This window comes from Staurois parvus, unplaced genomic scaffold, assembly GCF_062004578.1.
Source record: "Staurois parvus isolate SC_StPar_1 unplaced genomic scaffold, SC_StPar_1.0 ptg000264l, whole genome shotgun sequence".
Lineage (NCBI taxonomy): Eukaryota > Metazoa > Chordata > Amphibia > Anura > Ranidae > Staurois > Staurois parvus.
In genome coordinates, this window is record NW_028318060.1 from 5000617 (window position 1) to 5016505 (window position 15889).

Sequence of the window (15889 nt, forward strand, 5' to 3'; positions counted from 1 at the left end):
TTCTTTTTGTTTTACATTTTTTACAAAGTTTCTTCACAGTAGTTCAGTGTTACCATAGTAACTTACTAGTGATCTGTAATGACTACAGCTAAACACATGGTATAGGGTGTTGTGATTGGCCCAGGTACCATGTGATAGCTGTGGGCCAATCACAACATCACTTTATAGAAAGCACAGCTGTTATGAATGACCTTTATTTATAACAGCTGTGTTGACATTGTGATCATGTGATTTTATGATCCCAAGGCTGCTGAAATCAGATGGGTACTGAGATTTGCAATCTGTTGTGTCCGGTGGACACAGCTTCCACAGAAGCAGCACACTGTGTGCCCCTAACCTGGAGCAGGGTGGATGATGTACATGTACAGGATCCAGCCTGCCCCTGCCTCCCGCCTGCAGTAAATGTACTGTGGGTGGAAGGCAAGTGGCTAAGAGAGACTTGGACAACATTTAGACCTGTTTCACTACGGAAGACATCTTGGAGCTTACAATATGACTACAACAAACTGTCTATGAACATTTATTATTCATTCCCTAAAGATATCAATTACCAAAGACATCCCTAAAGACATCTCTGAAGGTATTGTCCACATCCTGCCCCTAAGGAGACTGAATGCACCGTAACAACATACCCTGGCTGAATAACAAATAATGATTACAGTACCTGTAGCTGTGAAAGGACTGCCTGAACTACAAAAGAGGATATAATCTTTAATCTGACCCACCCACAATGATAGCTTAACCTCACCTATTTGAGAGCCTCTGATTACTTGACTATTTTGAGCAATTTTTAGATGACTGGCACCATGGCATCACTAGAAAAATAAATAATTTGTAACCCAATTTAGATATTATGCTTATGTACATTCGATTAATGCATTATCCAACTCTGTATTTCCTGAGTTTTCATCTGGATTTTTATTGGCAGGTTTTGTATATTTTACACACATACATTTGTATCTCTTACCCTTTGCATACATAGAGTACCAGAGTGATATAATCTTCTGCTGTTTACAGCGTTGTCTGTGTAAATGGATATCGGTAGATTGCTGATAAAACTGTAGAGCAGGATTCTAGCATAGCATGTTGCATAATACCACGGTGTTCCTTTCATTTTAATGGCTTGAACAAGTAAGTGATAACGCCAGGAGCATTGCTGAACATATGTAATTTGTCTCAGATTTGTCCCTTTCCTGTCACTGAACTGCTCTCTCTGGTGCTTCTGGAAAGCAGTTTGCATCTAAGAAAGGGTGGACGCTCTGACGGCAGGTAGTTACTTTTGATGCTCAGTGTGAAGATAATAGCTTCTCTCTAAAATAATAATGTAGAGTTCTTACTTCTGAAACTTATATTGTGACACCAAATTGCAAGATGTTAGCTAGTGGGTATATATATTATTTTTCAAATTACATCTGACACATCATCTCTGTTATACTAAAATGTGCAAAAAGAATGCAAATTACATGCATTTTTCATATGTCATGATTACTGAATTTTCTGCACTCTTACTTAATGTAACATTATAGGTGTTCTGTAGCCCATGTCACTGTGTATGCAATGCTTGTTCCTGATTATGTGGTTTGTAATGATGACTCTTAATTTTTCATGTACAGTATGCATAATTGCTCTTTTGCTCCTTTAAGACCTTGGCTGCCATGATGTAATCCAATTTACAGGAATTGGTGCCAAACCACAAAAGTGTTGTAAATAATACTGTTCATAATACTGCTGCAAAAAAAGTGAACATGTTTCTGTGGCAACAAAACTCGCTTATTAGGGCCTAGAAGAATGGAATAATGATTTGTTATAATTCCAGTCCTTAAGGAGGTTTTGCACCAAATCATATGGATATCTATCTGGTTGTCAAGTCCTTATTCCAGTTCTTCTTACACTCATCTAAGTCCCAATGTACTTGAATGTTTTGCTGCCCTCAAAATGCATTGGATACTTTTATGTGACAATATTATGAACGGTGAAAGGCAATTTGGACTCTTTCACTTTGTGGTTTGGCACCAATTTGCATGCTTTGAGTTGCTTCTGAGTACTCAGAGGGAGGCCTGTGTGTTTGAAAGCTGCTCACCAGATCCAGTGAGCTTGTTTGAAGATTTCATTGTATTTTTACCATTCGAACAAACATTGAAATCCCAAGGCCTCTTAAATGTGTTTTTAAAATGTCACCTAACAGTCAATCAGATTTTGCATTCCATCAGTTTAGAATAGTCAGTTTAAAATTAGATATTTGATAGTTGCTTGCTATAGGTTATTGCACTTTGCCAGCTGTCATTTTAGTATATTTAAAGAACAAAAATTGGTAGCTGTGTATCATCTCTTTTTACTTTTCCTGGTATACCAAAGTTGTTCTCAAGCTGGAGCTTTTCTATACTTGTCCAGATATACCATGGTTGTTTTGAAGCTGCAGGGTTTCCTTCATGGTTGTACACCATGTAACACTGATGTATTTTAAAGTGCAGCTGGACGCAAAAAGGGAAGATTTGCTATGTCATGGGGAATGTCTACAAACATTAAAGTGGAAGAAACGCCTAACACCAAATATTCCTAAAAACATTCCCTTTCCCCTTCCTATCTATCCTACATACTTTGTGTGAAAAAGATCAGTGCACTTAACTCTTTTTAATCTGCTCTGCTCATGTAATCCTGCAGCTCCTGCTCCCCTGTGTCTATGAGTGTTTGCTGCAGGGGGAAGGAGGGAGAGGCTAAAGGCGATATCAGATCTCACAGAATTCACAACTGTTGTTGAACCCTCCCTTAGGGCCAGTTCACACTATAGAAACGCAATCCAGGTGTGTTCTGAATGCACATTTTTAATGCATTTTTGGCACATTCCAATGCGTTTTTTATGCGTTCCGGTGCCTTTTTTATGGGTTCCAGTTCATTTTTCCCCTCCCTTTTTTTTCATGTAAATAGGAACATGTGCGTTTCAGTACGTTTTTGGTGCATTCCAGTGAGTCCCGGTGCATTTATGATGCGTTTTACCACGTTCCAGTATAGTTCTGTGCAGGAAAAATGCAGCCTATTTTACTTTTTTCTTCTGCATTCAGAACGCACTGAAACTGCAAGCACTGATGTAAAATATGACATTGACAACCATATAACCTACTACTTTGTGTTTTGGATGCAGACAAAAAGCACACTGAAAAGCATGTAGTGTGAACTGTCCCTTACGCAAGGGAGCCTAAGCTGCAGGATCACTTGACTATACTATTATTAATATTATACAGTATTTATATAGCGCCAATAGTTCACTCAGCACTGTACATTACAATGGGAGACAATACATGAGACAGTACAATAACAATACAATGCGATACCCAAAGGGTTCGAGGGCCCTGCTCCTTGGAGCTTACAATCTAGGAGGGAGGGGATAGTGGTACGGGAGGAATAGCTGTGGGGGATGGAGTGGTAGGAAGAGTGGAGGAGATCGGCAATTAGCAGAGGGCGGGGTAGGCTTCCCTGAAGAAGTGGGTTTTCAGGGTGCGCCTAAAGGATAGGAGAGTAGGTGATAGTCAAATGGATTGGGGCAAGGAGTTCCAGAGGATGGGTGAGGCCCTGGAGAAGTCCTGGAGGTGGGCATGGGAGGAGGAGACCAGGGAACTAGAGAGAAGGAGGTCTTGTGAGGAGCGGAGAGTGCGTTTTGGGTGGTATTTGGATATCAGATCGGTGATGTAGTTTGGGGCAGTGTTATGGACAGCTTTGTATGTCAGTGTTAGCATTTTGAATTTGATCCGTTGGCCAATCAGAAGCCAGTGGAGGGATTGGCAGAGGGGGTGGCGGAAACGGAGCTGTTGGTAAGGTGGATGAATCTGGCCGCAGTATTCAGGATCGACTGAAGTGGGGATAGCCTGTGGTGAGGTAGGCCAGTGTGGAGGGAGTTGCAGTAGTCAAATCGTGATATGATAAGGGAGTGGATGAGTTGCTTAGTAGTTTCCGGGGTTAGGAACGTGCGTATTTTGGAGATGTTACGGAGGTGGAGTTTACATGAGTTTGTCAGTGATTGGACCTGGGGCTGGAAGGACAGATTGGAGTCTACAATGACACCAAGTACTCTGGCTTGCGGAGTGGGACTACTAGATACTAGATAAGCATACAGATCTTTTTATACAGGATATGCAGAATCGGTAGGAGAAGGGAATGTTTTTAAGGATAGCTAATGTTAGATTTTTCTTGCACCTAAATTGTGTATACTTTAACCGCTTCCCATCTGCCCTATAGCAGAAATACTGCTACAGGGCATAACAGGTGTGCAAAATCACGTATATATACATGATGTTGCATTTCCGGGTAGGGGGAGTGCGCCCTACCCATGCCGCCATTCACGGCCGCGGCTGTCACTTACCAGGCCCTGGCTGGTAATTACTCGCCGGTGCCCACTGATTTCCGACTATCACCGAGGGGAAGGAGGACTGTTTTGTTTACTGACAGTCTTCTTCCCTGTCAGCTCGGGTACACTGCAAAGCACAACCATCCAAAGCAGTGTGCTTACAGTGAAACACATGCACACGCAGACCCCTATGTAAAACACTCCCAGCACACAGTTAACCCTTTGATCACCCCTAATGTTAACCCCTTCCTGCCCAGTGCCATTAGTACAGTGTCAGTGCTTTTTTTTAGCACTGATCATTGTATTGGTGTCACTGGGGATGTCAGTGACACCAAGTCAGTTCCCCCCAGTGTCAGAATGTCTGCCACAGTCCCGCTATAAGTCGCTGATTGCCACCATTACTAGTAAAAATGAAAAACAAATTACAGTATCTATACTGCCATATGTAGACACGATAACTTTCACATAATTCATAATTTGTTTCATATGATGAAATTTGATTTTTAAAATTTTTTTACTGGACATGTTTAATAGCAAAAAGTAAATAGTTTTCTTCTCAAAATTGTCAGTTTTTTTTTTATAGCGCAAAAAATAAAAACCGCACAGGCGATCAAATACCACTGAAAGAAAGCTCTATTCGTGGGAAAAAAAGAACGTAAATTTAATTTGGGTGCAGCATTGCATGACCGAGCAATTGTCAGTTAATGCAGCACTGCAACGCAAAAAATGGCCTGGCCAGGAAGGGGGGGGGGGGGGTAAAACCTCAGGAGGGCAAGTGGTTACACACTATCCTGAAATTGTAAACTTTTTCATGAATTTCATTAAGTAAATATCAGTACATTTCATGATATATGACTGTGCCTTGGCACTCATTTGACTACAGTATGATAACTGTATATATGTTCCAACACACTGCTACCTCGGACTGTTAGCCCCAGAGGATTTGGGGGGAGATTTGGTCATGTCAATACTGTGATGCTAGCTGTCCTATTGCTGGAGCCTCTGACATTCTACCAAGATGGTCACCTTAACACAGACTGTCTGCCTTTTTTGGGTCATAGCTTTAAAGAATAAGTTCACCTTTCAAACATGTTATGTGTTCCATCCTCCTCCCTATGACAGTGGGTAGGGGATCTTCTTGCCACATCTGTTGTCACAATGTGAATACAGTATAGCTGTTTGGGGCTCCGCCCACTTGGTTGCATCATTAATTCACAGTTTCCTGTAAATGAATAGACTACAAATACCCTCAGCCATTGCGGCTGATGTCTCGTAGTTTTCAAGGCACTGAAAGGGTGCTCGTGAGTGCTCTGGTAGTCCATTATTCTTCCTGTTCTGAAGTAACTACTTGCCCATACAGGAGGTACAGGCAGAGAGCTATCCCTATCTGCAGGAGACTGATATTGCACCCACGATCTGCTGATCATAAGTGCAATGCTCTGCAGGCTCCTTATAAAAATAATAATAAATGCACATTTTTTTTACCTGCAACAAAATGTGCATTTATTATTTTTTTTTCAAAAGGTGAATGTAGCCTTTAACAGCAGAGGCTTTGTTTAATAAAACTGTCTTTCCTTAAAACTCCCTAAGTCAATAAAAATTCATGTTCCTTAGGTTATAATTGCAATAGGAACAGTGTTGTATAAAATTAAACATACTAAACCTATTTTTATATGTATAATAGTATTGACAAATATGTGTCCAAGAATATAATCATGTAATCTGATTAATGACATCAGCATTCGTATTCCTTTTTAAGAAAATATTAACAGGATAGTAAGAGCACAGCTTTTTTTCTACTGTTTTGTAGAAACAGAACATTTTAAAACATAGCACTTGTAATTATGTGGAAAAAAAACTAAATCTGTAAATAAATGAGAACTTTCTGCACTCAAGCCTGCTAGAGGTGAATTCACACAAGCCACAGCTCACTAATAATGTAGCCACCTTTGTTAACCATTGGTCTGACAAGTAATGAGCCATCAGCTGTAACATTTTCTAGATGGTGTTTGCTTTCTGATCAAAGCTTCTGGTGGAACTGCTGAGCTTCTCAATTTAGGTGCTGCTGGGCTGTGCTAGTGATGGATGACTATAGTTCAACAATCATCAATAACCAAGAAATATTTATTTCACTTCAGTAGTATCATTAAACCCAGTTTAATTGAGACTGAATACACATTAAATCAGATCACTATATTTTACACTGGCATCTTTTAACACAGTTATTATTACCAACAATGACAGTTTTAACCAATGATTGTTTCTTTGATCATTATCAATATGCTGTTTCTGTTATATTGAAGCTAAATCAATACATATTATGTGTGAGAAAGATAACAGGAAATGCTATGTCAATTTACCTTTCTTTGATTCATATTCATTGTTAAGTATAGTGATCAAAAGCTGTCTAGATGCTATTAGAATTGATTGATGTCGCAATCAACCTCTCAGACATAAATGCCACCGCTGGAATCTTTTTATGAGCTTCTAAATAAGCACTATGATTTTTTTAATTGCATTTATTCATGGCATTTTCCTAAGCATTGCAATTACAATTATCTGTTTTATTTTCTAGGGAAGAAGAGGGAAACCAGGGTCCCCTGGCAAAGATGGTCCACCTGGACCTCCTGTAAGTATATAACTTTTGCATGATCCTTGCACTGCTGACAACTGGATGCAGTATATTTGGTGTTATGTTATTTCAAATGTTATTTCAATGTATTTCCATTGAGAGATGTGAAGAGAACACTCTGCAATTTGAAAAGGCTCTAATTTCAGCACAGGCTTTATTGAGAAAATGAATGACAATAGGTCTGTTCAGTCCCTTTTGATTAGATGGTACCATTTTCAATTATCTGTGTATATTCTTTTCACAATATCCTTTTCTGTCTTGGCTTATGATATGACATTCTTTGTAATGATAATACAGACTGCTTTGAAATATAAAGGGTGCTGGTAACTGTAACATAAAAACAGAGCACACTGCCTAAACTCCAATGTATAGAAACCAATCTTGTATAGCAAAGTCCATATAGCAGAAAGCTAAAGCTATGAAAAGTGAACTCTCCATTCAGTTTAAAAAAAATATAGAAATGAAAGGCATATCATATATACTGTGTGTGTGTGTGTGTATATATATATATATATATATATATATACACACACAGACACTGCTCAAAAAAATTAAAGCAACACTTTTTAATCGGAGTGTGGTACCACGTTTATTAAACTCCTGGGATATTTTTTTTTTTTTTTTAATTTAAATATTTATTAAATTTTTCATGTTAATACAAAAACCCAAAAAGGGAAGTAAATCTCATACAAATAGACATTTATAACATTTCTACCTTTCCCTTACTAAAAACTCTTTTCTTTCCCATCCCACTACCCCCCCTTCCCGCCCCTCTTCCCCCCTCCTCCCCCTCTGCAGACTCTAGCCCATTATAATCTCTTGAGGCTTCTTAATTTTTTGTTAACATCCTAGTTCATATTTTCCTATATTTCTCTTTCAATCCTGCTCTTTCCCACTTTTCCCATCTCCTGAAATAAACTCTCATCCTATCTTCCTGCATATGATATGATCTTTCCATTCTACCTATCTGGTTTACTCTGTTAATCCAGTCTACCTCCTTTGGTACCTCAGCTTTCCGCCAAAACGTGGGTATCAACCCTTTCGCCGCATTCAAGAAGTACCAAATACCTGAATCTTTATATTTATTTACAGATGTCTCCACATTGTGTAGGAGGCACGTCGTTGGGTCTAACCCTATGTCAATTTCAGTTATTTCTTCAATCAACTTGACTATTGTCTTCCAAAAAGCCTGGATTTTCGGACAATCCCACCATATGTGAAACACCGTGCCTATCTCTCCACATCCTCTCCAGCACATATTTGAATTTTCCCCTTTCATCTTGTGCTCTACACTCGGTGTGATGTGCCATCGTGTCACACACTTATAATTAACCTCAACCTCTCTCATGCTAACATTATCGTGTATCAATCTAAACATCTTTCTCTGTCTATCTTCATCAAACCCAACTCCCATATATCTTTCCCATTTTGTCATAAAAATTAACTTTGTGTTTGTGTCTAATTCTGTGAGTATTCTATACACTTTTGAAATACCGTGCTTCCCATCCCTTCATGTCTCTAACAACCTTTCAAACATATTCCACTCCTGTTTTATTCTCAAGGGTTTCGGTAGATTTCCAATAAAACTTTTCAATTGATGATATTTCCACTCATCTATTCTAATAAAAATGTCTCCCTTCTTCTCTATTAACTCTTTAAGTGATCTCAATTCCCCCTCCACCAAAACATCTCTCAGTTGGGTATCCTCCTTTCTAAACCATCTCCCTGATATCTTATTCTTTCCCGGGGGAAAGTACTCAGTATTTGTGAGAGGCATTAATATTGAATTAAATTCCCATTTCATATTTTTATGTAAATTGTCCCATACCCTAAAAACATTTAAAGTGTAGATACTTGTGCTTTCTTTAGTTCCCCTGAACTGTGGTGGAACCCATATCATCTGACTCAATCTAATGCCACTAAGATCATTTTCAATTGTTACCCAACTTTTCCCTAAACTCCTGGGATATTGATCTGGTTATTTAAGTAGCAGAGGGGGTTGTTAATTAGTTTCAGCTGCCTTTGTGTTAATGAAATGAACAGGTGCACTAGATGGGCACCATGAGACAACCCCCAAAACAGAAATGGTTTTACAGGTGGAGGCCACTGACATTTTTTTCCCTACTCATCATTTCTGACTTTTTACTGTTTCTGTTTTTTACCAGTTTTGCATTTGGCTAAGGTCAGTGCCATGGTAGCATGGTACAACACCTACAAAGGTTGCACATCAATACATGCCATTGCCAGAAGGTTTGCTGTGTCTCCCAGCACAGTCTCAAGAGCATGGAGGAGATTCCAGGAGACAGGCAGTTACTCTAGGAGAGATGGACAGGGTCATATAAGGTCCTTAACCCATCTTTAGGACCGGTATCTGCTCCTTTGTGCAAGGAGGAACAGGATGAGCACTTCCAGAGGCCTACAAAATGACCTCTAGCAGGCCACTGGTGTGAATGTCTCTGACCAAACGATCAAAAACAGACTTCATGAGGGTTGCCTGAGGGCCCGACATCCTCTAGTGGGCCCTGTGCTAACTGCCCGCCACCATAGAGCTTGATTGGCATTTGCCATTGAACACCAGAATTGGTAGGTCCGCCACTGGCACTCTCTGCTTTTCACAGATGAGAGCAGGTTCACACTGAGCACATGTGACAGACATGAAAGGCTCTGGGGTAGCCGTGGAGAACATTATGCTGCCTGTAACATTGTTCAGCATGACCTTTTTGGTAGTGGGTCAGTGATGGTCTGGGCAGGTATATGCATGGAAGGATGCACAGACCTCTACAGGCTATACAATGGCACCCTGGCTGTTATAGGTATCAGGAAGAAATCCTTGAACCCATTGTCAGACTCTACACTGGAGCTCAGTGATGCCCTGCTCCAGATCTGGGAAGAAATACCCCAGGACACCATTCGTCGTCCCATTGGGAGCATGCCCCAACGTTGTCAGGCATGCATACAAGCACGTGGAGGCCATATAAACTACTGAGTACCATTTTGAGTTGCTGCAATGAAATTTCAGCAAAATGGACTAGCCTGCTGCATCATTTTTTCACTTTGATTTTCGAAGTGTCTTTGAATTCAGTCCTCTGTAGGTTGATAATTTTCATTTCCATCAAATGATGGGGCATTCTCACTTTCCTAACACATTACCCAGTCCATATCAGTATAGATATCCAGCATGATATTTTTCCCCATTAAGATTTGATGTGTTTTCAAGTGTCCCTTTAATTTTTTTGGAGCAATGTGTATATATATATATATATATATATATATATATATATACACAACAAAGCCTCTGCTGACATGTTTCACTTTGTGATAGGGCTTAATCATAGATGCCTCTTTGAGGATTTGCGTTTGGAAGGAGTTGTTCAATGATGGGCTAATATAGTTTTTTGTTGAAGCTTGGGTCTAAATGGCAGTGCACCCTAAAATCTCTTTTTGGCTGCTGTCTTCTGTTGATAATTTGATTAAATGTTTTTCAGGTTCTTGACCTGCCTATAACAAATTATTTTCTTTGTATTGGAGGTGCATTGTAGTAATACAAAGCTGAGGTCTGTGGCTGGTACTACAAAAAAGGAGTGTGGTATTCACCCATGTGATAGCAGCTTCTTTACGAAATTATCTAAAATGTTGATTCCTTACACCTCTAAGGTAATAAAGTTAATAAATATACTGTAATACTTACCCTTCATGGGGAGATTTGCTGGTGACATGTGTGAGGCCTAGGCACCTGGTCATGTAATCTCTGCAGATGTGCAGGATCTGAGTTCAGATTAGCTGATTTTTTCCTTATTCCTGTATCTTGTGATCCAGTGTATTCATCTCAGTTCATTGTGGTGCGCTTAAGGACAGGTGCATTTCTTTGTACTGTGTATGGGCATTGGGGTGCTACTCAGAATGAATAGTAACGTACATATACCATGTGTTATGGTGCATGATAACACATATTGATACAAGCACACCTTTAAAGAAGTCCAAACTGAAAGCACTGTGAGCAACGTACTTGACTTCAGACAATACAGACAGGTCACTTCATAGGATAGAGTAGTGATCTCAGGCTTTTGTAAAGCATTGTTAAATTTATGCAATAATAAAATCTAACATAAAGCAAAAGCAAATGCATTATTCCAAACCATCTCTTCTGATACATGCTTTAGAGTAATGCTTAATATATATTTCTACGTTACATTGGTATGTACAGTGGGGATCGAAAGTTTGGGCACCCCAGCTAAAAATTTGTATTAATGTGCATAAAGAAGCCAAGGAAAGATGGGGGCAGTGCAAGATATTAACTCTGCAGGGTGCCCAAACTTTTGCAGACGCCATTTTTTTGTTTCCTGTTATTTTGAAAGTGTAAATGATGGAAATAAAATCTAACTTTTGTTGACATATTATAAGAATGTCTAATCTGTAATTTGATGCCTTTTGGAGATTTTTCCATCTTTCCTTGGCTTCTTTATGCACATTAATACAAATTTTTAGCTGGGGTGCCCAAATTTTCGATCCCCACTGTACATACCAATGTAACGTAGAAATATATATTAAGCATTACTCTAAAGCATGTATCAGAAGAGATGCTTCGGAACTTTCGATCCCCACTGCAAGTATAAAAACAAGTCACACATTGTCACAGAATACATGCAGTAATACCAGCAGGAAATCTATGTCTTAGCAGGAAAAATATTCAATAAGAAAACAGTCAAACCATCATGGAATTGATCATCTTAGCTCTGTGAGTTTTTGTGGCGTATTTATCCAATGAAGTATAGTTTTGTGCATGATAAGACTAGTCTTAGATCTTGAGACTAATAAAAAGTTGGGTTGTGGCTGAATGTGTAAGGTACATTTTAAATTATTTTGCAAAAGTAATTATAGCAACATTTTAGATCCCAAATTTTTTAATATATGGATAACTGGAACATTCTTTGTTACCTACATGTAAAATACAGTATATTCATTCATTTGTAAAACAGCATATATCTGAAGTATGAATGAGCTTATTTGCCTAAGTATAAAACTAAAACTTTTATGAAGTCTGTTTTTATAATCCTAAACTCAAAATGAAGATATATAACCCTGTACTGCAACAAAAAAGCAAGTTGTACAGTACTACAAATCCTTTAGTTTATCTTCCTCTAAAATATACAAAATGCAAAGGTTATTCAGGAAACGAGAATTAGAAAAGTGAAATTCTAAACAGGTTCATGGGTGAGATAATTAGTGTTGTTCTCTTAATATCAATATGAGACAAGAGCTTTTCATGCCAGTGATTTATTTTTATTACCATGATGAGTAATGAGCGAATCGGCATAGATTCGATTCACCTGCAATTTATGTGGATTGACTGCAAAATGTGCTTCCTTGACGAATAGCAAATATCAGAGAATTAAATTTTTTATGTTAAAAAAATAAAACCCTTTTGGGGAAGATTTGTGTGTCAGGTAATTACTTATTGGTAATTTATATTGGCTTCAAAATATTGTGAAAAATATTAATTAAAATAAACAATAGAGCTTTTTCAGAAGCATTAGCACCAACACAGTTAGAGAGTACAGCAGTAAGAACAATAAATGTGTGGATATTATTTGTTATTAGTTTTTTTAAATCATTGTTTTAATTGCTGTTTCAGCAGGGTGACTCGTTACAGTGTATACTCATAAAGCAGTGATGCATATGACATTGATGGTAGAATTTTGTGGGTAAAGCTGGCCGCATCACCATATACAAATATCACGCAAACTGACAACAATGAGTGCATAAAAATTATGTTTTTAAAGATATTTTAAAAGAATGGCTGACATAAGATTGGCTTTTGTGGTAGGGTCTTAAGTTTATGGTAGCTGACTATTTCTATAAATTTCAATGATTGTGTTTGACTCTGGGATGCTTATTAGTAACATTGCTCCATATTACACTACATTTCTCCTGAATGCACACTTGAGGTCATACAGGAGAGCAACTGTATTGCACACTAGGTGAGATGGGCTAGTAACACTATATTGCATGTGGTCTTCAGTGATGTTTTTGGGGAACTTATGGAATTTTATGTAAGCAGTCACCAAATTGTCTAATCCTTGCCTATGACTCTGGTATGGAAGCTTCTTGGTCTAACTGTTCATCAAGTTTGTACAAGCTGTAGAGCTTGAATCTATGAATCTCCCTAGGGCACAGGTCCATAGATCAGTGGACCAGGATACACCTTTGTCCATTTTTGATCTGCAGTATGCCATGTGGAAACCTTCATTTATCATTGAAGGTGGTGGAGGTCTACAAAAAGCTGCAAGATGGTTTTTGAAATCCGTGCCAGTAATTGGGTGTAAAAACCTGTGCCAGTGCTACAACTGACATTGTTTAACAACTTTATTAGTCAATATGTAATGCATTAGTATACACCAGTCGCCATGCTTTACATTAAACATAAACTGACCACAAATGCATGTACTGTTTTGTACAAATAAATAGACCATGATGAACATAGAATCATGTATGTGAGTAGCACTATTTAGTAACATTTCTCTTATTTTAGTACACTATATATTATCAGTATTAAAGGTTTCTAGTGTGAATGAGGGCTCATGTATTAGAGGTCATGAGCTCCATTTTTAGGTATGCTGGAAGGTTATGGATAAATAAATCATAATGTACATCTTACATCAGACAGTGAGATGAGTGTTAAGAAAATGGCAGGGAGATTTTAATGGAAACATGGCTTGCCATATTGAGATTTACAAGGCATGAAAAACATACTTTAAGGTAATTTAGTGTAAGTGCGCATTGTTAAATCTCCTGCACATAGAGCCAAGTTTTCACTGAAACTGGAAATCGCCTTTAAGCACCATTGCATTAAAGCATGTACAACCAACACCAAGGGAAATATTAAATTGCTACTTCAATAAAACATCTGTTTCATACTGACTAATTATTATCCCGTAAACAAGCATAATTGTGTTTAATAAATAGTTCTCTTCCTTTGGGATTTTTTTTTTTTTGTATTTGAAGGTTGGTGCCCATTTATCACAGATGAACAGTTTTGAAGTGACCTGAAATGTTGCAGTTACATGAATTAAGGGTAATTGACAACTGCCATAGAGTTTGATGTGTTGTCCTGATATATCTAATTTTATTTTTAAGTCTAGTTTAAACTTATAACAAGCAAAGTATATTTTTGTGTTCCTCGTAAGGCTACAATGGGTGTTGAACAGCTGTTGAAAAATAGATTTTTCTGCTTTAAGAAGGATCAGTGATTTTACTTCATTGGCCACTTTAAGTGTGGATACTTCCTGGATGCAGTGGCCACTTATGACTGATTTATGTGCTTCCTAAATTGTGAAGATATGAGGGACCATATTAAGGTTCTCCAGGAATTATGTGTCTTTCTTGATGAGTTTGTGGAAGAGTTTGAAATTTAGAGTGATAGGTGTGTGAGGTGCATAAGTCTCAAAGTGGGCATATTTACAAAGAATTAGTTGATCCTGTGCTTATGATGAGGTTTAGATAAGAAAGTGCATTTATGTTCCATTGGATGCAGCACATGCTAGATGGTGAAAAGGATATATTTCTAAACTAGCTGTCTAAAATTGTGGGATTGTCGAGCTGTTGGAGGTGGAATGGGGGAATCTAAAAATGGAAGGCAATCCATCTGTGTTTAAAAATCTGAAGATTAAAGAATATGTAAACCCAGCATATTCTTAATATGTATCTGCTGTACCATGTACTTGTATGAAATAGTATTCTTTTCTCTTTGTATTGCCACCTTTGTGTGAAATACTTGGTGTTCTTGCCAGTCCCTTTGTTTTCCTATTAAAAACAGACTTCACTAGGCATGAGAGCACACCTTGATCAATTCTCTAGCTGTGTTGGGAACTCAGTGTGCTCATCTCCAAAGATCAGACTTCCACTGACACACAACCCCTGAACACCCTTTCACTTGGAAGGTCGGTGTCCTGCTGTTTCTCATCCCCTAGCTCTTATGCAGTTGATAACAAAGGGTATGTAATCACTTATAAAAAAAGGGAAAAAATTTTAATATTTTTTTTTATATCTATACACAAATGTTTTGTCTTTAATTTCTGTTTTAAACTTAATGGGTCATTTTACAAGATGAGGGTTTACAATCATTTTAAATTCACTGCTCAGTATAGTATAAATATGTTCCAATGTGAATGATACATTAGGACATGTTTAAGAAGAGGCCTCTGAGAGATATTGGGGGTATAGACGTTACAAAGGATGGTAGGGAGCTTGTTCAAATGACTCTGTAAAATCATATAGCAACCTTCACGATCAATAATTGAATGAGTAAGGTGAATAGCAGAGGCACAACTTCACTGCCCTGGTGCAAGAAACCATGAAGGGCCCGCCTTCAGTCAAAACAGCATGACAAAATGCTGCCATGACTAAGATTATGAAACCTTCTGAAATTTGGAAGTTTTTAGCTACTGACTCTGCAGACAGTTGGCGACTCTTGTGCACTGTGCAATTCAACATGCACGGACCCCACTCTGTCATTTTATGTGGCCTACCACTTCGTGGCTGAGTTGCTGTTCCCAGTTGCTTCCACTTTGTTATATTATTACTAAGAGTTGACCATGGAATATTTTGTAGCAAGGAAATTTCATGGATGGCCTTATTGCACAAATGGCAATATGGCAACATTTACAAATGATTGTAGAAGTGGTCTGCATGCCTAGGTGCTTGATTTTTTCCACCTGTGGCCATGGACGTGATTGGAACTCCTGAATCCAATGATTTTTAGGAGTGTCCCAATACTATTGGCAATATAGTGTATATCACAGTCCTTGTATCCACATTACTAAGGGGCAATTTGGAGGAAGTACAGAGGCACTCTGGAGGATGTAAGGAGGCACTTTGGAAGTATAAGTTATTACCTCCAGAGTGCTCTCTTGCATCCTCCT

General features: G+C 38.3%; 1 protein-coding gene across 2 annotated transcripts in view; it reads left to right on the forward strand.

The window, feature by feature from the left end:
- The window catches only part of COL19A1 (collagen type XIX alpha 1 chain), an 895475-nt gene that overhangs the window by 466224 nt on the left and 413362 nt on the right, over positions 1 to 15889 (forward strand). For both annotated transcript variants that reach the window (XM_089681326.1, XM_089681327.1), the window contains exon 18: positions 6915 to 6968. In XM_089681326.1, the coding sequence (XP_089537452.1) occupies positions 6915 to 6968 (54 nt within the window). The remainder of the gene's footprint in view (positions 1 to 6914; positions 6969 to 15889) is intronic.